Below are 23,592 nucleotides of genomic sequence, written 5' to 3' on the forward strand. Positions count from 1 at the left end.
AAAAATCTTATATATGAGGATCACTGAAACTTCTACTTATATTATTTATTGAAGAGTAACTGAGCTAAGTTTCCATGACCTAATTCTCTTATATGACAGAGTCATTATTAGCTATCTTCCATATCAGAAGTTTCATTCCCTCCATTAAATAACAGGATATGGCTTCTAGTTAATTAAATCTAACCTAGCAATTTACTGAGTGCCTATTAATTGCAAAGTACTATGGTAGGGGCTGTGGGACAGTGGTGAGGCATGTTCTTTGGCCTTAAGGAGTTTAGAATAAGTTAGAGGAAAGAAAATCTAAACAAATAATTATAATCGAGTGCTAATGCAGTAGAAACTCATCTGGAAGGATAAAGGAAGAAGCCTTATATTCCAGTTGAGGATTCATGGGTGGCTTCATGGGAGAGGTGGAATTTGTCCTGAATCTTGAAAGTTGGTTAGATGTCGTCAAGGAAAGATAAGAATAGCAGTGGGAGTAAAGGAAGGACATTCCGGGTCATAGAAACTGTGAAACAAATGACCAAAGCAGGACGTTTTAGAGGGGACACTAGCAAATAGAAGAAGATAGGCATGGATAGAGGGTTCCTGAAATAAACTTTGCCTCCATCACATTTGCTGTATTGCACTTAGAAATGTACAGGTTACAGAATAGCTCATTTGGCCCTTGGCAGATACATGGCAACGTGGATGTAATCTTTTCCATGACCATGGTTTTGGGATGTGGTTATTCATACCATAATTTCTTAGATGCAAAAAAGGCTTTATCCAAAATGGTATAATTTTTAGTGCCTCCCTTTATAATCTGTCCTGCCCTTTGTTGTGACCCCTTTGTACTTCACCTTTTTTTTTGATGAAACTCATGTGCATGAGCTTTATGCATTGTCAATTCTTTTTAATAATTTATTCTGGATTAATATATGAGTTCTTTCCCATATTTATGTCTTTTCTCTCATTGTTCTTATTCTATGTTTGCCCTCTATTTCTAAGCTGAAATTTTTATTATTTTTCTGATCTTCTGTGATAATTTTACATTAAATGTGTAACTTTCCCAACATATTGAACCAAAGAGATACTGAAAAGTTAACCCACTGCTGAAAGAAAAATCAGCATCTTTCAATGACGTTTATTTCCGTAGTTTAGCAAATTAACAGATGAAAAGAGGTTCATTGAGTATAATAAGACTTTCAGAAATGGTTTCCCTGCATGTGCAGCTACTTTGCAAATGTTCTTCAGGGATGTTAGACATGCATGCATCAAATACTCTTAATCTACAAAATACTACAATTTATTCAATATATTTTTTCTTTCTTGCCTACATGAGCTTCAGTTATCTGGATGCAGTCTTGAATTTTGACACTCCTCTATATGGCAACTTTGAAAGCGAAATGCATCATTTGGTATATGTAGAAGTAGGGCTGCATTCAACCAAATTAAAGCCAAAATGATTAGAAAGCCAAACTCTACCATTTCTAAGGGGCTCTTGGATTGTTTTAAGAAAACTCTAACACTAAATTATGAAGCTCAGAACCAGGGAAAGATTCTATGTAATTATTATAGAATGGGAGGGAAAGAGAAATGATAAGTGAGAAAAGATGAAAGAACTGTGGGCTTTGGTGTTGAACCGCAGAGATCATCACAATTTATTCAACATTCTGGAAATAATTTAGGATAGGGAGATTTTCCACCCAGATCGCGATGCTTTTATTTAGTCTAGCAGCTGCCCTCACACCATTTGCAAAAGAAAAAAGGGAAAGAATGCCCGACTTGAGCATTGCTGCACATGCAGTATGAGATGCAAAAATAATAGTTGGAAGTTTTAATAAGATCCTGAATGTCAACCATCAGAACAAATTTGCATTTCAATAAACACGGGAACAGAATGTATGCTGTTGGCCAAAGGCAACTTCGTTTTCATTTCCAGTGTATCACTCATAGTTCATTGTAACAGAACCTCTCCGATTGTTTTAGCTTTGCCTATCTCCAGGAATTCAAAATGACTTTCTTAACCATCTGCATTGATCTCTGACGCTGGACTGCCTAAGTAGAACCATTCGCTTTGGGAGCTTCATTAACATGGAGTGCTAATTGTCTTTTGCCTATGTATTCATTCCCTCAATGCCTGCCTTACCTGAAGGAGACTTCGGACACCATCCCTGAAACAATCTGCTGCCACTGCAGCATAAAAAGCCTTGATTTTGTTCTGTATAAGCCAGGCCTGCTTTTTTGCCATGCCACTGTTCATCTCTTTAACACACAGCTTGCGCGGTCCCTGTGTGACACAATGAAATATTGGTTAGAAGCTCTGCTATTTTATACCACACTGCTGTTGTTGTCTAAAGGACAAAAATAGCTGGCAATGCCCCATTGAGTTAAGAAATGGGAAAGGGAAAAACACCTCACTAAATGGGGTTTATGCAGATTCAGCCTTTGGGAGAGGACCTGTGCTGCTCACATTATTCACTTTCCACCCAGAATGTCTAAATGTGTTAATACCTGCTTAATCAACTGCCTCATGCTGAATAAAAGAAAGATCTGAGGGCATCATGGCACATGAGGAAAATACTAAAAATGTGACTGAAGAAGTTCGGGATAAATACACAGTCAACCTTTGACTTAATAGCGAGAGCCACTTTTGAAAACACCAAGGAAATCTTAAAGCCTGATTGCAAGAAATGGACTGTGCTCTTGGGAACCAGAGCATGGTGAGTTGCAAATCCTGCCATGGACTACCACATCCTGACGATTCTATTTGGCCCATCTCTGCTTTCTGTGTGTAGTAAGGATACCCTTGCACCACTTTTCCATGTGTAATGTTGACATATTCCCATTTAAGTAAATCAACATTTCCCATTCACTTAGTGAATTTGGTGGGAATTAAACTTCACATACCTATTGCATGGGAAGAATAGATGTGATTAAGAGAGAAGGAAGCAGGTGTTGTAGTGGTAGATGAGATGAAGCATTTTATAACTTCAAGATTTGAGTTGCGGCAACTTACTTTTAACTAAAATTTTTTCTTGTTTCTCCTACCTTAAAGGTCCAAGCTAGCTCTTTTCCTTGCATGTTTCGAATCAATCCAAAAGGTATTATCTACCATGTGCCGACAGGGTACATATCTACTATTTTCCTGGAAAATCTTTCAATTCATGATGAGACTTGGAATTTTGTTGAATTGTCTTAGATTTCTTACAGTTTGTCTGGAATCTTTATAAAATGCAGTGTGGAGGTCTGGAACAGGGCTAAGATTCTGCATTTCTAACAACTCCTGGATGACACAGATGCTGCTAATTCTCAGACAATACTTGGAGACTCAGTCTAGGAGGGTCTTAGATTGGAGAAAAAGGGCTTTGGACATGTGAAAAAGATACAGGGCTTTGCAGTCAGACAGAACTGGTTTCAAATCTAAGCTTAGCCACTTTGGAGGTAATTGATAATCCCTGAGCTTTGATATGTTATTCTGAAAAAAGGGATAAAATCTTATCCTGCAAGATTGTTTTAAGTAGTCATAATAAACTGCCTGGAATATAGTAGTTGCTTATCTAAAGTTGATTTTTATTATCTTAACTGAGTGCTCACAATCTCGTTGAAGCTCTGGACCTAGTTCCACCACTGTGTTTTCTCTATAGCAGAGCTGAAAGTGGGCTGAACTGGAAATCAGAATGTTGGGTTTAGGTCTTTGGCACTGACTAGCCGATACCCTGGGTATGCCACTTGTCCTCTTGTGATGTGGATTATATACTTATAAAAATAAGGAAATTGTCTAGATTGTCACTGCCAGGACGATAGCGCTTTTCTGCATGTCGCTATTCAGCATCTGAATGTGGCTGGTTGACATTGAGACGTGCTGGAAATATAAAATACATACTGAATTTTGAATCCTTAGTATGGAAAAAGTAAAACATCTCATTAATAGTTTTATATTGATTGCATACTCAAATTGATAATATTCTAGATACATTACATTAAATAAAATGTATTATTACAATTAACTTTACCTGTTTCTTTTTACTTTTTGATTGGCTACTAGAAAATTTTAAGTTACACTTATGGCATAAATTTCTATTACACAGCACTAGATGATCTCTGGGGTCCCTTCCATTTCAAAGCTGTGTTTAAATTGGATCAGATTCTTTATGTACTTATTTTTACTAGAATATTTTCTAGAACATGGTAACGTTTCAAAACAGTTTAGATGACTTATGTTAAAGTTAAAAATAAGAAATTTCAGGGAAGATGAAGAAGGTAAATATATAAAAAGGGTAGTTATTACTAGACCTAGCCTAAGGAAAGATATGTCATTATGGGTCGAATTTTGCTCAGGGTTCTAGACTGTTGATGCACTTTGAACTACTAGTCCTTCTTGAGTATTCTAGACTCCATCAACCACAAAAGTAAGAAGGAATATTTTATTCTAGTAGCTCAATGGTAACAGTAGCCATGAAATAAAAGAAAAACCAATAGCTAGGAAAGGTATTGGGCTATCAATATACTGAGTTGTACCACAATGACTGTGAACCCCTGGGAAATTGGCATTTATTTAAATAAATGCAGTGTAACATCTGTCTATTTGTAATACAGAAATCCAGATTAAACATTAATTGTGACAGAGAGATTTACTTTAATGCCTAAATTTGCCATATTGAGAAGTCATAAAAATATTTCATGCAGAATCTCTCCTGGCTAAAAATGATTATAATATCCTTTTAGCACACTTATTAATGTGAGGCAAGGCTGCAATACAAATGTAGTAAGGGAAAAGCAAACTAACAAAGAGGGAAGACATAATGGAAAATAATTATTCAACATTCAAATATGTCATAGTCACAAAAATAAATTTTACCATCCAATTAAAATATTATAGAGATTAGCTCAGTTAGGATCCAAAATATGAGAGCATAAATTAGTTCAGGATTTGAACAATAAAGCTCTAAAAATCTTGAATATGTTATAACTTTGACATTGATTGAGAAAGGGGTAAAGAAATTATAATTATTTAGTCTGGAGAAGTTGATATGACACTACTTTAAATAAATGAATATTATGAAAAAAATTTGCAAAGGAATTTCAATATCATTAGGATTACATAGAGGAATTTGGGCCAAGTGCAGTGTTCTTTCCAACTTTTATTTTTCAAAACACTGAGAGTCCTATTGCTCTGCTTTAGATTTTATTGCTGCTCTGGTTGGACAGTGGGAAAGAGAGTTTTTCCCATTCTGATTTGTCCATAGTTCATCTCTCCATGCATCCTAGTGACCATTTGTAAGTCATTTCATTTTTCTTGTATTTGGTCATGTCACTATTTTATTAACATTATGACAGAGACTCATTGACTAAAGGTGAATGGTTTAAAGGGGACTTTAGCTTGATCTCTAATGGTTTATTTTCTTTTAATAGTGAATGGAAGCATGTATGACAAAAGAGTTAAAAGTTGTTCATTAGGAAAAGAAGAATGTAAAGCCTCTTAGAACATAAGAATGTCACTGATTTATTATACGATAATTCAAAGGAGAAAAATATACGTTATTTTAAGTTACCAAGCTGGATTCCTTAAAAAGAATCCACAAATTTGTCCTGTTGAAGGACCCCTCATCTGAAATCTTTAGGTTGAGTAGGAAAAAGGTGAGAGAGTGAAAGATGGTGTGACAGTTAGTTGGATAGTTAAAGGCTACAGTGTGGGCTATAGTGTAATAATAACTCTCTTAATTCCAGTTTCAGCAGCTTTGAGGGCTATGACGTCTAGTCTTTAAAAATGCCTCTGTTGCAGGAAATGGCAGCTGTAGCCACATGCTTTCTATTTATCCATCAGCATCAAAATGTCAGTGAGCTCTGAATCTTGCTCCTTCCTTGTAGTGTAACAAGTACTTTAAGCTAGCACTTCAAATAACTGAAGGCCACCAGGGGGACAGAGCACAGAGCCTGCTATCCTGTGATTAGTCCGGCGCAAGTCCGTATCTCACTATTCCATCATGATCAAGCTGCTGAATACCTAAAAAGTCCAAGATCCATACAGTGTTTGGACCTGGTTTCTTTAAGAGAAAGTGCCTTAGATTTCTACTGACGAGCGTATATTTTTGAAATGAAAGTAGTGACTATATAATGATAATGATAATATCAATATCAACAATAACAACTAAAATTGATTGAGCTTTTACTACTTGACAGACTCTGAACTAAGCACTAGAAAGCTTACTTTACATAATTCTCACAACAACCCTATCACATAGGTGTTATTATTATTTCCATTTGTAACTGAGAAAACTGTGGATAGGGAGACTAAACTATGTGCCTAAGTGACTGCAGCTAATAGATGGCAAAACAGTGATTCAGATCTTGACTATGTGTCTCCAAAAGCCCGTGAGTGCCAACTTCCTAGAATTAAAAATTAAGTTGTCATCCCTTAACAACACCATTACTAATTTAACCTTTTCCAGAAGGTTAGCCTAACCACCAACCACTGTGCTTTTGGTAAACAAATTCTAATTGTACGTCGACTTTCCCCACATCCCCTTCCATCTGTTTCTTTGCAAAGATGATTGATGACTAAATATGGAGTTGAAAAATGCTGACAGCATCTGCAGCCCCAGGAGGGCACAGAAAGTAACTAATTGAAAAAATGTTAACTAATGAAGTAACTGTTTTCAGTCCCCAAGATAACCTTGGCACCTGAGAGTAAGACTCTTGGGCCTTACTCAGAGAGACCAACACAGTGATGTATAATGTGGTCCAATGTACATGTCAAACAACCGGGACTGTTGGAGGCACAGACTTAGGTATGTATTTCACATGAAATGATACTGAAGAATCATACTCTTTCATTATAGTTAAAACAGCAAAGGGTTAATTAAAAGCAATATCTTTTGTCTCTGTAAAAAGATCTTTTCTCCTTTGCCAATATATGACTGTTTATACTCTCAGTTCATTTCTCCTATCTTAAAGATATTCTACGGCCTGCTAAACTAAGTTTTCTCTAAATTGCTAGAGAAGAAAAACACCCAGAACTGCTTATTCCATCAAAATCCACTGCTGCATTATATTGGCCAAAATAAAATCCACTAATCCAGGGCATCGAAGTTGATAATATGAGAAAAGGGCCCTTGACAAGATTTTAAAAAATCCTCTGGAGTCACAGTTGGTCATTACTAACCTGTCAATCTTATGTAGTCAGAAGGATCCCCTCCATCCCCTAAAGGATAATTTCATTGAGTTATACTGTTGGAGTTACTATGATATAAACACTGAGAGAAAAGAGAATATGACCAGCTGGCTTTATATAGCATTTAGAGCATTGCCAAGTGTAAAAAGATGCTTAAGTGCTAATCATGATGACATGTGGTAAATTAACCCCTGGATGATGGCACAGTTGACTGGCTCCAGGGTTACACAGCTTCCAAATGACCCTATTCCCTGGCAGGTACTAGACATCTAAGTAGTTGTACCCGATTCTGATAGCACTCCCTAGATACGAGTCTGCAAAGGTTTTCTCCTTATGATATACTACAGAAAAATCAGGTGGCCTGGATTGAAATCCTGGCTTTGTCACTTTCTTGTCATATAACCCTGTGTAATAACTTAATTTTCATGAATCTCCCTTTTCCAATAATTAAAATGAGAACAAGTCTTCTCTTTTTTCTTTTTTCCTCACTGAGCTGTTGTGTAGATCAAATAAAAACTGTAGGAAAATGCTTTGAAGAATAGGTAAGTCCTATAAAAATACATTGAAGTAGCTGAGGATTTTGAGTGGTGAGAGAGAGACAGAGACAGAGACAGACAGAGACAGACAGAGAGAGATGGGTGAGGGGAAGAGAGAGAGAGGAATACAATGGAGGTAGACTGGTTTGGAGGACTTAGACATTATTTTGTTATAATTTTAATGCTTTCTCCTCACTTTAGAGATTGGTGATCAGTCAATAATTATGGCAACATTTTTAGTGTCTACTTTTGATATCTCCTGGGAAAAACCACCAATAAGTTATCATTAGTCTATCACATACTTCTTGAACAAAAAGGAACTCATTTAGCTCTGAATGTGTATCTAAGACATGGAAAACTTGGTTTAATTCCCCAGATATCTATAGTGTTATCAAAGTTATTCAAATATTTAATCTAAATTCTATGTGCTGTCCTTTAAGGCCATTATGTCTGGTTCTCTCCTTATCAGTTAATCTGTATAATAGCACTCTCTGGCTCATTTCAACCTTTTATATTTCTGTGGACAGTTATCACTCCAAATGCCTTCATTTTATTTACTTATTTCTGAGCCAGTTCTTTTTTTTTTTTTTTGACTCAAAGGCCATCATTTGGAAATATTTATTACTTTTAGTTGGTCTCCTATGAAATTGAAAACTCGTTTTATCCACTCATTTAAATTCAGGATCACGGGCCCTTGCTACTCTTTGCTATATGAATCAAGGAAAAGGGCTCTTGTCCAAACTGCCTTGCCATTCTCCTATCATTGCATGTACCCGTTCAGCTCACCTAAAACAATACAAGGTGAGCTGGAGAAAAAAGCTCTTTCCTGGGATGAAGCGGCTCTTACCACAAAGACTTCACAGCAGATGCAAAGGCCACTGTTCTTGGTAAAGGCATGAGTTATGTCCAAGAGAGCTGGTCTGGTTATGGGTGCCCCTGTTAAGACAATGCACTGGGGCCTGGAAGTGAAGAAAAGAAGATGTGAAAACTGACCATCTAAGAAGCCTATGAGCTCAGATCCAACCCAGTGGAAACAGCAGGAACGGAACGCTTGGCAAAATGGGACAATGTGTCCTCTAAATATTTCTTGTGTTTCTCACCAGAAGTCTTAAATCATCCAGCCTGTTCATTTTGCCATCTTTGTATTTTTAGTTTAGTTAGTGTCAGCAAAAATGTGAAGTAAGGTATAGGTGGTCTTCAGTTTCCCCTGTCTTTTTTCCTCTGGACACTATTCTTATCCCAGATTCCAACAGAGCCTGAGTTTCTCCGACCAGTATTTTCATGCTATTTTCCTTCATCCTCCTTACAAAGAGCTTAAAGTATTACTTCTTCCTCAGAAAATTCAGTAAGCCAAAAGCCTTAAGCTGAATGGAGACAGCACCAATGATTAAGGTTGCAGGGATCTGGGGACATCTTTCTGAAACCACATCATTTAAATCAACTTCTATTCCCACTCATGGAAGGTGACCCTTGGTACTTTGAGGGTTTATATTTGAGGATGGGCACAGCTCAGAGTGGAAAAGGAGAAGCACTTATTAACAGGAGGAGCTGTCATGAAAATGTGGTAGTTTTACATGACCACCTGGTCTTAGAATATACCCATAAAGTGTATAACTACTACAGTACATTTGTCTCCTGTAAAGAACAACACCAACATGACTGAGAAGCCAATTTTACCTGAAATTTTTCACATGGTCTTCCACTGTGGTTAATTCCAGAGCATTGTCTAAAGCACTCACATAAGAAAGAGCCTGTGTGGAGGAGCCCCAGTTCACATCTGTAGATGAAGGAGGATATGACATAAAAAGTATTGACCTTCCCTATCTAAACCGTGAATAATTTTTCTAAATAATTTTTCTAAATAATTTTTAAATTTTGTATTTACATTTGGCATATAATTTTAGTTTTAGGTGTACAACATAGTGATTAGACATTTAAAACTTACGAAATGATCACCCTGATAAATCTAATACCCATCTGACACCACACATAGTTATTACTATATTATTGACTATATTCCTTATGCTATGCTTTACATCCCCGTGACTATTTTGTAACTATCAATTTGTATTTCTTAATCCCTTCCCCTTTTTCACCCATACCCCCAACCCCCTTCCCATCTGGCAAGCATCAAAATGGTTTTCTGTATCTATGAGTTTGTTTCCGTTTGTTTGCTTGTTTGTTTGTTTTATTCTTTAGATTCCACATGTAAGTGAAATCACGTGGCATTTGTCTTTCTCTGTCTGACTTACTCCACTCAGCACAGTATCACGTAGGTCCATCCATATTGTTGCAGATGTCAACATTATTTTTTATGGTTGAATAATATTCCATTGTATAAATGTACCACCTCTTCTTTACCCATTCATCCATTGATGGACACCCAGGTTGCCTCCAGATCTTGGCTATTACAAATAATGCTGCAATGAACATATGGATGTACATGTCCCTTCGAAGAAGTGTTTTGGATTTTTCAGATAAATACCTAGAAGTGGGATTACTAGGCCTTTTTTCGTCTCTTGTTATAGCCTTGGTTTTAAAGTCTACTTTGTCTACTATAAGTGTCATTATCCCAGCCTTTTTTGTTTACTTCCATTTTTATGAAATATCTTTTTCCATCCCTTTAAGTCTCTGTGCATCTTTTGATCTGAAATGAGTCTCTTGTAGATGGCATATGTATGGGTCTTATTTACTTATCCATTCAGAGTCCCCTTAAACTAGCCTCATTTTTTTAGATTCCTTTTCTTGTTGCTGTTGGGATTATTTTCTGCTACCTTATCTTTTAGATCACTAATTCAATCCTCTGCTTCGTCTAATCTATGGTCGATCTTCCAATGTATTCTTCATTTTAGTTATTGTGTTCTTCATTTCTGACTGGTTCTTTTTTATGTTTATCTCCATTTTTATGTTTTCTATCTCGTTATTAAAATTCTCACTGATTTTATCTACTCTTCCCCTAAATTCATTGAGCATCTTATAACCAGTGTTTTGAACTATGCATCTGGTAGACTGTCTTCATTTTGTTTAGTTCTTTTTATGGAGCTTTGTTCTGTTCTTTCATTTGGGAAATGTCTCTTTGTCTCCCCATTTTGGCTGCCTCCCTGTGTTTGTTTCTATATATTATAGAGCTGCTATGTCTCCTGGTCTAAGGAGAGTGGTCTTATGTAATAGGTGTCCTGTGGGCCGCAGTGGCAGTTTCCCTGGTCACCTGAGTCAGTGTTTCAGGTGTGTCTCTTGTGTAAGTTGTGTGTGCTTTCCTTTATAGTAGAGCCTTGGTTTCTGTTTGCACACCAGTGGGTGGGATTGAACCTCAGGTTGATTGGATGTGATGACTGGCCAGTGACTACAGTGGTTATGTCAGTCATGATGAGTGACTAAAAGGAGCGTTGTGCCCTTCTATGAACACTTTGTGAATTCTTAGAAATGAGACCTCTCTTTCTTTCCAGCTAAGGATCAGACTTTAAAGCTGCAGCCCAGATATCTTGCTTTGCGGAGAACCTGTGTGATAACCACATCCTAGGCAATAGATGGGAAAATGGCTATCCCCTGAATAAATTCAAGGGGTCTTCACAAATTCTTAAGCTAAAAAGAGAAGAGGCATTCCTATATACACAGATAATGTGCAGCAATCTTTAGATTTTGAATAGTGAAACTGAATAGCTAAGAAATTCTTACTTTTGGGTGTCCATGAAGAAGATCAATTTTTATCAAGCATTTTAGTTTGATCTTTTAGGATCTAATCATAATAAGAGAGGTAAGCACTATCGTCCCTTGCCTTTTTGGGGGACCAAATTAAATATGAGATGGATTCTCTAAATTTTAAAGTAGAAAGTCCCTGATAGGAATGTACAGATTTACCCCAGATGCAGACAGAGCCATATCCCCAGCTTTGCTTGAAAGAGTTGGGGGAAATGGTGGGGGATAACTATTTCTAGATAAAGAAGATTAATATTGGTTAAGTGTTGACTAGGCTAGGGATTTAGCATACCTTAAGTTATTTTATTCTTATAAAAACACTACTAGTCAATTGGAAATTTATTTGTAAAAAAAAAAGAGACCTGAATTATTCTTCACGTCACAAACAAAAATTAACTCAAATGGATAATAAACATAAATTAAAAATTTAAAGCATTTAAACTTCTAGTAGTTTGTGACCTTGGATTAAAGTATAATATCTTAGATTAGAAGCAAAAAACCAAACCATTAAAGAAAAAAAAACTGATAAATTAGAATTTATAGAAATTAAAAATGTTTACTCTTCAAACTGCAAGGAAAATGAAAAAATGAATCACAAACCTGTAGGTAATATTTGCAAAACATATACTGCTAAAGGATTTGCATCCAGAATTTATAAAGAACTCTTGCAACTTAATAATAATAATAATAAATGGGCAAAACATTTAAAGAGACACTTGACTAAAGAAGATATATGGATGGCAAATAAGATATTCAACATTATTAGTCATTGGGAATATGCAAGCCAAGCTACTGTAAGATATACTCTACATCTATTGGAATATTTGTGTGTTCTTTTAAATCCACTGACAATACTAAGTGCTGAGAAGGATGTGGAGAAACTAAGACTTTCATTTATTGCTAGTAGAAATGGAAAATAATACTGCTACTGAGGAAAACAATTTGGTAGTTTAGTTTCTTATAAAATTATATATACACTTAAATCATCAGAAATCCCACTCCTAGAAAAATGAACGCATAGGTCCGCATAAAGTTCTGTGAGTAAATGTTTATAGCAGCTTTATAATATGAACACCCCGAGCTGGAAACAACCCAAATGTCTGTCAACTAGGGAATACATTTTTTAATAATCTGAGATATATTTATACAATTGAATACTTCCCAGCAACAAAAAAGAACAAACTACACATGCAACAACATGGATGAATCAAAAGGCATTATGTTAAGTGAAAAGAAGCATACGCGAAGGCTACATACTATATGATTCTATATAATAGTCTGGAAAAGGCAATGCTATAGGGATAGAAATCAGTAAAGTAGTTGTCTGGGGCTAAGTTGGAGGGAAGAGATTGACTATAGAAGAGTGTAAAAGATCTTATAGTGATGATGGAAATGTTCTCTGTCTTGATCATGGTGGTGGTTACAAGACTGTAAGTTTGTTAAAACTTATAGACTATACATCTAAAAGAGATGAGTTTTACCATATGTATATTATACCTGATGTTAAAAATACATGAAGTGTTACAGATAAACAACAAAGAAACCCCTCCAAGGTAGTTACTATCTTCTCTGTTTTACTTGTTGAGTAAGAGTAAGGGGAGTATGTGGGTGGCTCGAGGTCCTGAGACCAGACTCTCAGTACCTCACTCTGTGGTCTCTAGCCTCTCCCATCTGCAGTCCATCCATTTCTCTCCCTCTCTCAAAAATTCATTCATATCACTCTCATGTTATTTATTATAATGTGTTATAGTTAAGTCCAGTTTCTTCATCTATAAAATAGTTCTAATAATACTTAACATATAGCATTATTCTGAGAATTAAATGAGAGCCTGGTATACAATAGGTGCTCAACAAGATTAACTATTATTTATATTATATTGTATTATATTGTATTATCAATATCCACCATACACATGGCACACCTAAGTGCACAGAAGCTGCTCAATAACTGTTGAATGAATGGGTAGTTAGAGGTCGCTTTGGGACCTTCCTCTTACACAGTCCTTTTTATCTTACCTGGCTTTTTATAGGTCACATAGATATAGAGGAAGAACTCAATGACATAGGTGATGACAGCTGCCCACCAGTTGATGACAAACATGACTGCACAGCACAAAATAGCTCCAAAAAGAGATACCCACATATTGTAAATTCCATACGCAGGTCTCCATCCTGCAAGTAAAAAAAAAAAAAAGTTTGTGCACAAGAAAAACTCTATCACCACCACGCCACTGCATATTATTAGAATATAAGTAATGTGTTTTTCCCTAGCATAAAAATCAGAACTTTTAGGTCAGGTTTCTAATTCTGTTAATAGTTTTCTGTGACCTTGGATCCCTGGCCTATGAAGGTGTCATTACACCAAATAAGGATGCTGTGAAACATAGAAAATGTGTCACTTATGGCCCCTCCACACTTCCCACATGCCCCCGATTGTTTTCCTAAACTACAAAACCTTGAGCATCTAGTATATATGCCATTAGGAGTTGAAAAGAGACAGGAGGGATGGAAAAAATGGGGTCTTGCAGGGAGGGGTGAGAAGAACTTCTTGGTGGCCCAAGATGGAGAAGGTTAAGACAATGAATGGGTTTATTGTTCCCATGGAGAAGGCAAAGAGTCATCAAAAGTTAATCCACTAGCTTTCTGCTAGCTGTTTCTTTACCCTAAGAGGACAATGCTTACTCTTTCAGAAATAATAATCTATGGGAAAAGAGGAAGAAATTTTCATGCGACGTCTTCTTAGAACTGATGCATTAATATCTTATGCATTTGCAATAAAAAATTCCTGATGATTAATATGTGCATGGGGTTTCCCATGTTTCATTAGTTCCTTGAAATTAAAGAAGCTGGGAGACAGTATGGTCAGGATGGAGAAGCTCTGATTTGAAGGGCACATTTTGCCTGTGGGTGAAGTACACTTTAAATTTTGCGTTGCCGATACAACAGAGCTTTCAGTCTTCTAGAGCAATTTCCTGAACGGCCACAAGATGGAAACAGCACTTCGAGAACATCACAGGAAATGCCTTTATTTTTCTCTGAGTCTGGCTCTCTCTCTCTGTGTGTGTGTGTGTGTGTGTGTGTGTGTGTGTGTGTGTGTGTGTGTGAGAGAGAGAGAGAGAGAGAGAGAGGGGGAGAGGGGGGGGAGAGAGAGAGAGAGAGAGGAGGGAGGGAGGGAGAGAGAAACAGAGGAGGAGGAGGAGGGAGGAGGAGGAGGAGGAGGAGGAGGAGGAGGGAGGGAGAATCTCATTTCTTATTTTATGAGTTTGTGTACCTATGTGGCCCCTGCTATTTTCTATTTTTCCTCTCTCTTTTTCTCTTTTCATTTCTCCCTCATTTCTTTTCACCCTTTCCCATGCCCGCCTCTATTACCTCACATTGCTTTTCAAAAATGGACATAACGTGGCATGCGGGCACACACTTTTATGATTTGTTGTATTCTCTGACCAAGAACCTTCTGTTTTGCTTAAAAGAAGACAATAAAACAGAAATAAAAAGTCTTCAGTAGCTTCTGGAGCCTAGTGGCCTTGGGTGGATGAAGGCTCCCCTTCCATCTACATTTGTTTAATTGGCAGCAGCTTTTCCAAAGGAGGCTCAATTGTGGCAGATCTTAAAAAAGTGGAAATGTGTTTATATCTCTGATAAAAGTCTTCATGATGAAGAATTTTCTCAAGATTGATAATGACAAGTCTCTAATCTGGTGGAAAGGCACAAGAAATTCTATTGGCCAGTGGAAGCAAAGGAGAGGTGAGAGGTGACTGGGTAGGGAAAAGTTCTTTGGTGTGAAATTTTGTACCATGTTAAACCAGAGCCTGAGAGTACAGGGATGTCAGCAGCTTCGGTGTGAATCTGCATTGACTACGCTCAGCAGGTAATTATGGGAGCTACTCATCCTTCTCTTCCGCACCATGGGCAGGCAACAAATTGATAGTAAGGAAGTTTCAAATACATACATTTATTCCACTTCTGTGGTCACTTTCACCCTGGAAATAAATAGTGGTGTTTTTCTACTGCTGAAATAAATGTGGTTTCTCTTGCAATGAATAATTTATTGCCGCAGGAGAAAATTGACTTTACGGTTGGTCAAAAAGGCCATTGCTCAAATGATTCTTTTTCTATTTCAGAAGCCATCCCCCAACTTACCAAAATAAAGTGGATTACATTGCCCACTAGGATATAAGGAAACGCATAAACACAAATTAAGCACTTTTTACTGACATTTCTTTTTATCATGACTGCTAGTTTAGGCTTAGTTAGTTTTGGAAAGTCAGCTTACCTGGAGATTTGGCATAAGAGGCATGGAAGCAGGAGAAATTAATAAGTGCATATGAAGCCAGGAAAAAGTTGGAGATGATGGGAGCAATGGTGTTCAGTTCCGCTGTGAACAAAGCAGAAGTGAGCATGTGCATATATGAGTGATGAGAACAGGGGCTGAACAGCTGTTATAGCCTGAAAAGTTGACTTTATTTGAAAATTGAACACATAGCTAGCATCTGTCAAAATTTAAGAAGTTAGTAATTTTTCTTTGGGGTTGCATTCATTTAAAAAATCTATTCTTAGCCAGAGTTCCTTTCCAATAAAGTAAAAAGCAAGAAAACCTACCAGTCAGAAAACAGGCAAACGAGACCTCTACCTGAAAAGTATTTGAGTGAAAATGGGTGGAGGGTTCTGGTATTGGGTAGATGATAAACTCCCCTGCCACTATTCTGGAGGCACCAAATCCTGTGTTCTTTATCTGCTATGCATACAATCAAAAGGCTCTGCAGGGTGACAGATTAGTTAAATACCAGTGCACCAGAAATGCCTACAGGGAAATCTCTCTGCATGTACCCAACTTGCTCTCTCTTTTAGAATTCTTGTTAGTCGTTTGCACTTTTCTACATCTCTAGAGAGTTCTACCTCTCAAGATCTGCCAAAAAAGGTTTTAACTCAGTAGCTAAATACCCAGCTGATTTAATCCCAGCTGAATTGATCTATGGGTGAAGTAGAAGATATAAGAAATAATTTAGAGATAGTTCTATTTCTCTGAAGGTCAGACTTCGATCAACCTCAGTTATGCAAATGCAAGTGGCAGCTGGCTGTGATTCTAGAACATGGAGGCCGGAAAGGAAGTAGGCAAAAATAACTGCCACACAGCCGGTGCCGTGAAGCTAACCTATGTTGTTCTGAAAGAGTGATTTTTAAGGATATTATTTTATATGTACAATTTTTTAAAAGTTTGTCTATTTCATCACTTAAATGCAGCATAGAGCAACGATTTGAAGTCTTAAAGCTTAAATTATTTGAAACATATATAAATAATTGCTTTTTTTGTTTAATTTTTTAAAAATCTAACAAACATTGTTCCTTGTAACAAATATCTTCAACCTATGGAACTCTTATGAGGATTCATGAATTATAGTCACTTCCTGAGTTTATGTGACGAGGAGGAGGCCTCATTATTGGGCACCATGGTGCCGAGGAAGGCTCTGCCCATCTATGCATAGTTAAGACTGTCCTCACCTTTTGCTTTTTCTCTTCTCATAGGCTTACCAGCAAAGGTGCTGCCTTAGAGAACAGTGAGGAATGTGCTGGCTATAGTGGATGCACGTAACTCTCTAAGATTATGTAGCTGTTTCTATATTATTTAGGGAGACGGAGCCAGAGATTAAAGTCTAGGTAAATGGTTCTCAAATATTAGTGGTCTACGTATCTCTTGAGGAACTTGTAAAATGCAGATTCCTTATTACCAGAGATTCAGCTTCTAACTCTGGGGTCGTGCCTGAAAAATCTGCACTGTAACAAATCCACAGATGATTCCGATTCTGACACAGGTGGTCAACAGGCCACATTTTGAGAATAGACACTTCAACTCTCCTGCTAGCTGCCAGGCCAGGAGATCTAAAGACAGGTGGCAGCTGGGGAAGACTCTGGGATTAGGCAACATCAGGCAGAGTGGAGGAAGCATTCAGTTACATTTGGTTGGATAGATTTCCAACATTTAGATTCAAAGAAGAGATTGTAGTCCAAAGTCTACCTCAAGTCTTCAAAGGCCCTCTACACACAAGAATTTCTCATTTCCTTCTTAGGCAGACTTCGATATTCCCAAATGGAATATTAAACATAAAACAGATAATTTCTCGAGCTAAAAGGAAGACCTGTGAGTAATCAGAAGAATTATTTGGCTTTCAATAACATCAAGAAAACTACACACCAATAAGAATGAACGCCATGGCTATAACAAAAGTGAGAATGTATCCTCTGAGCGGTTCATTGTTTTTCCCATATCCTTTTGCAAAGAACTGCAGAGCTTTGTAGATGTTGTCCTTACAGAGAGCCTAATGAGAAAGAAGAGAAGAAATTTTTCATTTATATCTGTGCATAGTCATTTTCCCTAGGTGATTCAAACAAGAAGATTTGAAGAAAGATGAAGTGATACACAATATGAGGCACAAGTTAACACTGCAGTTTATCATTCTCTATATTATTTGAATCGATCTTGACTATGTGGCAGACATAGCATTTGAGCCAGATGCAAACATTAAACCGTTTCAGAAAATGATGGAAAATGATTGCTGGTGAGAATGAATATTTCAGCTTGATCCATGTTCAGTGGCAACAGCAGTAGGAAGAAGCACATCCTCTTGTGCCTATATCACCTGGAAAACTTTGGGAGCGCTGACGAGGGAGGCCAGGGCCGAGGACAGCGTTGCAGAAAAGATGCCAGCAGTGATGAGGGGGCCAAACCCTGACACCATGCTCATGACCTTGAGAAGAGAGGTTCAAGTGAGACTATTCATCCAACAGACAGTAAAAAAAAAAAAAAAAAAAGCCAAATTTTTATGCAAATGATTCCCTTTCCTCTTTCTGTAATTTGGAATCTCCTTTATAAGCTAATTGCCTCTAACCAGATTTTTTTTCCCCATTTTATTCTCAAGTTCTTAATTGTTTTTTGCAAAACAAACATGACTTCATTATTTATAAAAATAATAAATGCTCACCATAATACATCCAAAAGGTACTGAAAAGATTAAAGAAGGAAGATTTCAGGGATTTTGACATCTTTCCCCTCTCTCCTTTGTGGGCATATGTTTCTTTCATGATGGGAAATTCTATCCCACAAAAAGCAGTATTTTAATAAGGTTTGGGGAGGAACTCAGCTGTTTTTAACAGTCTTTTTAAAGGCATTAACCTTTCTTGTTCTCACTGCATGTAGAGGCTTTTCAAACCTTTGCTTTTTCTGTGCTCATTAAACATAATTTTAGATCTGAGCCATGATGAGATTCTATCCATTTAAGTCATATTTTGGAATAATGACTTAAGCTGAGTTAATTTCTCTTTGTTGGTTATGAAAATAGCTGAATGAAGCCTTCACAACAAATTTGCTTCTCTCTCTTCTCACCAATCATTCAGGCAAATTAATACATTTCAAGTCCTACAGTTTTCCCAACTTCCCTTGTTCCTTCTTCTTCATTCACTTCCCCTTCTGCCTCTCATGATTTCCCACTTGGCCTTGTCTTCCAGGGACTCCAGGACCACCACAGAAGCTCTTCCTAAACTGAAGCCCATGCATGAAATGCATTCTAAGCGCTAACTAATCTAAGTCTCTCCTCTCCACTTCAAAATCTTGCACAGTTGATTGGAAGATACATAATGTCAGGTGGTAGCCTTTTCCTAGTGGTGACGCAATGCATACAAGTGCCTGTTTTTTCCCCCCACTGCAGTAAATATAATCGCAGGGTTTGCTACCATATAATGCTTGTATGATTCCTGTCCCTCCCACACCAATTGTCCCTTGCTGAATTCAAATCAATCAATGATTAATCAGTTGCAGAGTCAGAAGTTTCATTATACGTGATGCTCTAAAAATGAAAACAATGGCAATAAACATTAGTATAATTATCACAGTTCAAACCTGGAAATTGTTCATCAGCCCATATTGACATGGCTCATGTCGACATCTTGAGAAGTCATAGCCCAACCCACAGGCTGCTGAACCATTGCAGTTTATCCCAGAAACGATGGTGTCATTCATGCTTCCAGTGGCATCTCGGACTACGCAGGCCCCTGGGCAAACAACAGTGGCTTGTCATTTCTTTACATGAAAAGTTCTGTTCCTTTGGATTTCTTCTGAAAACACGCTTAGTTTACTTTGAGTCTGAGTGAGTCCACTGGCTATCCTGTCTTCCTGGAGCATGGTACCTGGAGGTTTCCATCCTCTGAAGTCTAGAAGTGTCCTCTTACTTTAACAGGCTGCCACTTCTACTGCCTTGAGTGGTTTCCATCCTAGCTCTCTTGCCTCTGTAAGACAGTTGGGGGTCTGGATTTCCTTACTTTCTGATCTCTGAAAATGCACACAGCAGTGCTTTGCACATAGTATATACTCGATTCATATTTCCGGCTTAGTTCTACTGATTAGGTGTCTTTCAAATAGGATTTATTTTCTCGTCTATGAGAGAGTCAAGGGATGCAATATTGAATTTGAGTAATTAAGAGAACTGAGCTCTAGTTTAATGATATTCCTTGCATAATTTTAAATATTTATAATTCTACTTAATATACAATTTAATGGTTTAAATAATATCGAAATATTTCGGGATAAAATATAAAGACTTCTTACATAATATTAATGGCTAGATAATACTCTATCAAATATTTATCCCAGTTTATTCCATTATTTTCATACATTTGGGTATTTCTGTTATTTCTATTATAAACATTCTATAAACATCTTTGTGCATCATTTTTTCCCCTATATTTCAAAGTATTTCTCTAGGATAGTTTCCCAGAAATGCAGTTATGATGTTTTTAAAGACCTTTGACCTACATTTTAATCACCGACATTTCCTATGAATTTTTCCAACTATAATCTCTGCCATTATGTATTTGATAAGATTATTGAAATATATGAACACGGGTGTGAAATATATATAAACTTTTCTGAACTACTTGAAGGATAAATACTTTACAAACTAATGCCAACCAATAAAACTCTTCATTTTGCTTTTTAAACTCCAGCCCTGGTGAGTTCTCATTCTTTGCTGGTAACTGTACAAGAGATCCCAGCGACAGGTACTAATGAGCACCCTCAATTTTAGCCACAAATTTAAATTTTTTTACATCTTGGAAAGACTTAAAAATCATGGAATCTTCAAGTTAAAAGAACCACTTAAAACAATCAGTGTATAACCCTAAGAGGTAGCCTGTCAGCCTCAGCTTACCCACTTGGAATTATAAGTGTCGGTTACCAAGAAAAACTATCCACTCCAGACTTTACCTGTTTGCATTGTTCATTTATGTTTTAGCTGACTTTTCTAAGTCATGTATTTTAACTTCTGCATAATAGAACTCCCCAAACAGCCATGTAGTCAAGCCATGAGCCATTATTTACACAAAGGACTGGCTATGGGCCTATCACTATCCTCCCACCTTGGAAAAGTATAGAAACAGATTTTTCTACTCCCAGGGCAAAAACTAAAAGAATCTTTGAAATCAGGTCTATAACTTTACTCATTCCTTCATTTTTACTTTGTGTGAGAAAGAAAATCACTTGGGAAATTAAAATTTAAGTGATTTCAATGTCATTTAAGAATATGTGGATTTACTAAAGCATTGGAATAAAATCTCTCTACATGTAGCTAAACTTGGAAATGCTACAACAATGCAGTTAACAACATTATCCAGTTTTCACAATTAAGGGGCAGTGAGAGATACAAGAATTTAGGTTGTTTTGCTTTTCTCTTTGGAAACCAACTCAAAATATATGTACTTTATAGTAAACAAGAGGATAACTGGGATGTGACTTTTGGTAAAATGGTCACCTTGGCTTCCGCAGTGGTTCAGCTTGGAGCTGTATTCCTGAATGTGTGCAGAAAAGAGTTTTTTTCTCTGAATGCTCTACATTTGCTCCTCTCCTATAATGGTACAAACATGAAGTGACCAACCCCCAGCCTGGAGGAGGTGTGGCTATAGGCAGCAGGTGGAACAAAAGTCAGTGTCAGAATAGCAGGAGAATCCACACGTTTTTTGCTCAGTGAGTACTATGGGGGCTGGTCACCCACTCTGCTGGTAGAGGGGTCTTACTCTGATTTCCTGCCTCTTAGTGACAGTGACATTTACATATTAGGGACAACAGCTCAAGGAGCAGACGCGGTCATCAATTCTCCATCTTTCTACTTTCTTAAGGCTTTCGTTGTTATTGTTGTTGGTGTTTTGTTTTATTTTGTTTTGTTTTGTTTTGGGCTTCTTTCCTCTTGTTCTGTTCCCCATCTACCTCATTAGGTCAAGGGAGGAGGAGGCTGGAAATGGTGGTTTTCTTGGCAGTGGGATTATCATCTAGAGTAGCAAAATGGGACCCTTTTGTGTTAGGCAAAATGACAATCTGATTACCTCTACTCTAGTCCTGACTCAGAGACACCCACGTTACATGTAGGTTAATTGCATTCAAACCCCTAGAGCACCTAAGAAGAGAATTAAAATTGCTTTCTTTTAAAAAACATTTTATTTATGTTCCATTGAAAGCCCACTAGACATGAAGATCTACTGGGCCCCTTGAAAATGTGGCATTCTTATACCAGACTTACACAGCTTACCTACACAAATAGCAACTCCTATGTAGGCAACGGTGGTAATGAAAATGGCCAGCATGGTTCCTCTGGGGATGGCATCTTGGGGATCCTTTGAAAAAACAATGCGGATGTACGAGGAGACAGGGTAGAATAAGAAACAGAGATCGCTTGGAGTTATTTCTGTATTTTCAAACTTTTAAGCCACCCTTCCTGAAGCAAGTTCTAAAGAAGAGATCAAACAAGTGGCAAAATGGTGCACTCAAGTACTTTTGGGACAAGGATGAAATGCTTAGAGTGACAAAAGAAATCTGTAGAACTTTCCGCTGAATAGAGGAGATCTCTAATTGTCCAGGAGGGAGTTTTTATAGAAAAGTACACTAGTTAGTTCACTCACTAACACCTCTCTCTCTCTCCTTTATCTCTTGTGAATTTCATGCAGATTTACTAGACTTTAAATTATTAGGAGAAATATACAACCATACCCGGCACATTGATGATATCTCTCTGTGTGTATTTGTTTTGGACCTAGTAAGCTTAAGCTTGCCTTTTAAAAAAATCACTTTTGACTGAGCAAAAAGAATGATCTGCTAAATTCTCCAGTCTCTCAAATTTCCCATTTGGAATCTAGGTCAAGAATGACTGCAATGGGAGATATTTAATTTCCATAAGCGGGCATAAAGGAAGAGGCAGATTTAAGCTTATACCAGAAAATGGGCTTTTTTCTTGCTTATAAATATATATAAATTCATTGAGCTGAACTCACATCATATATAAATAAGTCTTTACATCCTATTTGGGGGGCTAAATCATATCATAATCAATTCCAAGCAGCATAACTTCTAAATAATTAAATTCAACTTAACAGGGATTATTAAAGATTTTAATGTAATCATCGCTTATACAGGACAGTGCCTGAGATATAGACAGAGTCAATAAATATTGAATTGGGGAAAGCGCAATCTCAGTAGGTGTTAGTTCTCCCATCAGAGGACATGAGACTCATCAATACAAATAAGCAATCAATGCAGTGAAAGTGTGAGGTTGTTTTTGTTTGTTTGTTTTACCTTAAGTCTACTAATCAACTCCATTGGAAAGGTGAACTCATGGTGAATGTAGTCTCAACCTGACAGCTAAAAATGATAACTAAACCAAGCAAATTTGTCCCTACATGGGAGTAAGCCATGCCCACGGAGTCACTCTGTAATTACTAACCCCTTCCTATTCTTTTAGGAATATTTCCACACATGGTTTTTTCTATACATACATACCCAGCCTCTTTCTTCCAAGCTATTGTCTTCAAAAGTGAATGTGGCAAGTGTGTGAAATAGAGTAGAACTTAGAAGGAAGAAGACAATCATGGTCCCACTCCATCTCCCAATTCATGTTATGTTTAAATATTTATTGTATTGATCAAGGATTTCTTGGAATCTGAGTGAAATGTGAAGCACTTATTTAAGTGGGAAGAAAGGAAATATATGTAAGGATAAGAGATGTGAAGATGGAAGACAGTCCTGTACCTAGAACACAAAAACTTAGTTTTTTTTAAAACTATCTGCTCAATGTCAAACTTGACTCATTATAAATCAGGAAGCCAATCTCTTAATGTATAATCATATATATGTATAATCATGTTGTCTGGTCTATACATTTTCCTTAGACA

General features: G+C 37.1%; 1 protein-coding gene across 3 annotated transcripts in view; it reads right to left on the minus strand.

Moving 5' to 3' along the window:
• Positions 1-23,592, minus strand: part of SLC12A1 (solute carrier family 12 member 1) — a 78,102-nt gene that overhangs the window by 27,470 nt on the left and 27,040 nt on the right. For all 3 annotated transcript variants that reach the window (XM_039888531.1, XM_039888532.1, XM_039888533.1), the window contains exons 9-17: positions 21,957-22,041; positions 19,280-19,431; positions 18,024-18,131; positions 17,579-17,702; positions 15,662-15,763; positions 13,405-13,560; positions 9,370-9,469; positions 8,540-8,651; positions 2,132-2,272 (exon numbers count right to left, since the gene is read on the minus strand). In XM_039888531.1, coding sequence (XP_039744465.1) covers positions 2,132-2,272; positions 8,540-8,651; positions 9,370-9,469; positions 13,405-13,560; positions 15,662-15,763; positions 17,579-17,702; positions 18,024-18,131; positions 19,280-19,431; positions 21,957-22,041 — 1,080 coding nt within the window. The remainder of the gene's footprint in view (positions 1-2,131; positions 2,273-8,539; positions 8,652-9,369; positions 9,470-13,404; positions 13,561-15,661; positions 15,764-17,578; positions 17,703-18,023; positions 18,132-19,279; positions 19,432-21,956; positions 22,042-23,592) is intronic.

This window comes from Pteropus medius, unplaced genomic scaffold (genome assembly GCF_902729225.1).
Source record: "Pteropus medius unplaced genomic scaffold, Ma_sr-lr_union100, whole genome shotgun sequence".
Lineage (NCBI taxonomy): Eukaryota > Metazoa > Chordata > Mammalia > Chiroptera > Pteropodidae > Pteropus > Pteropus medius.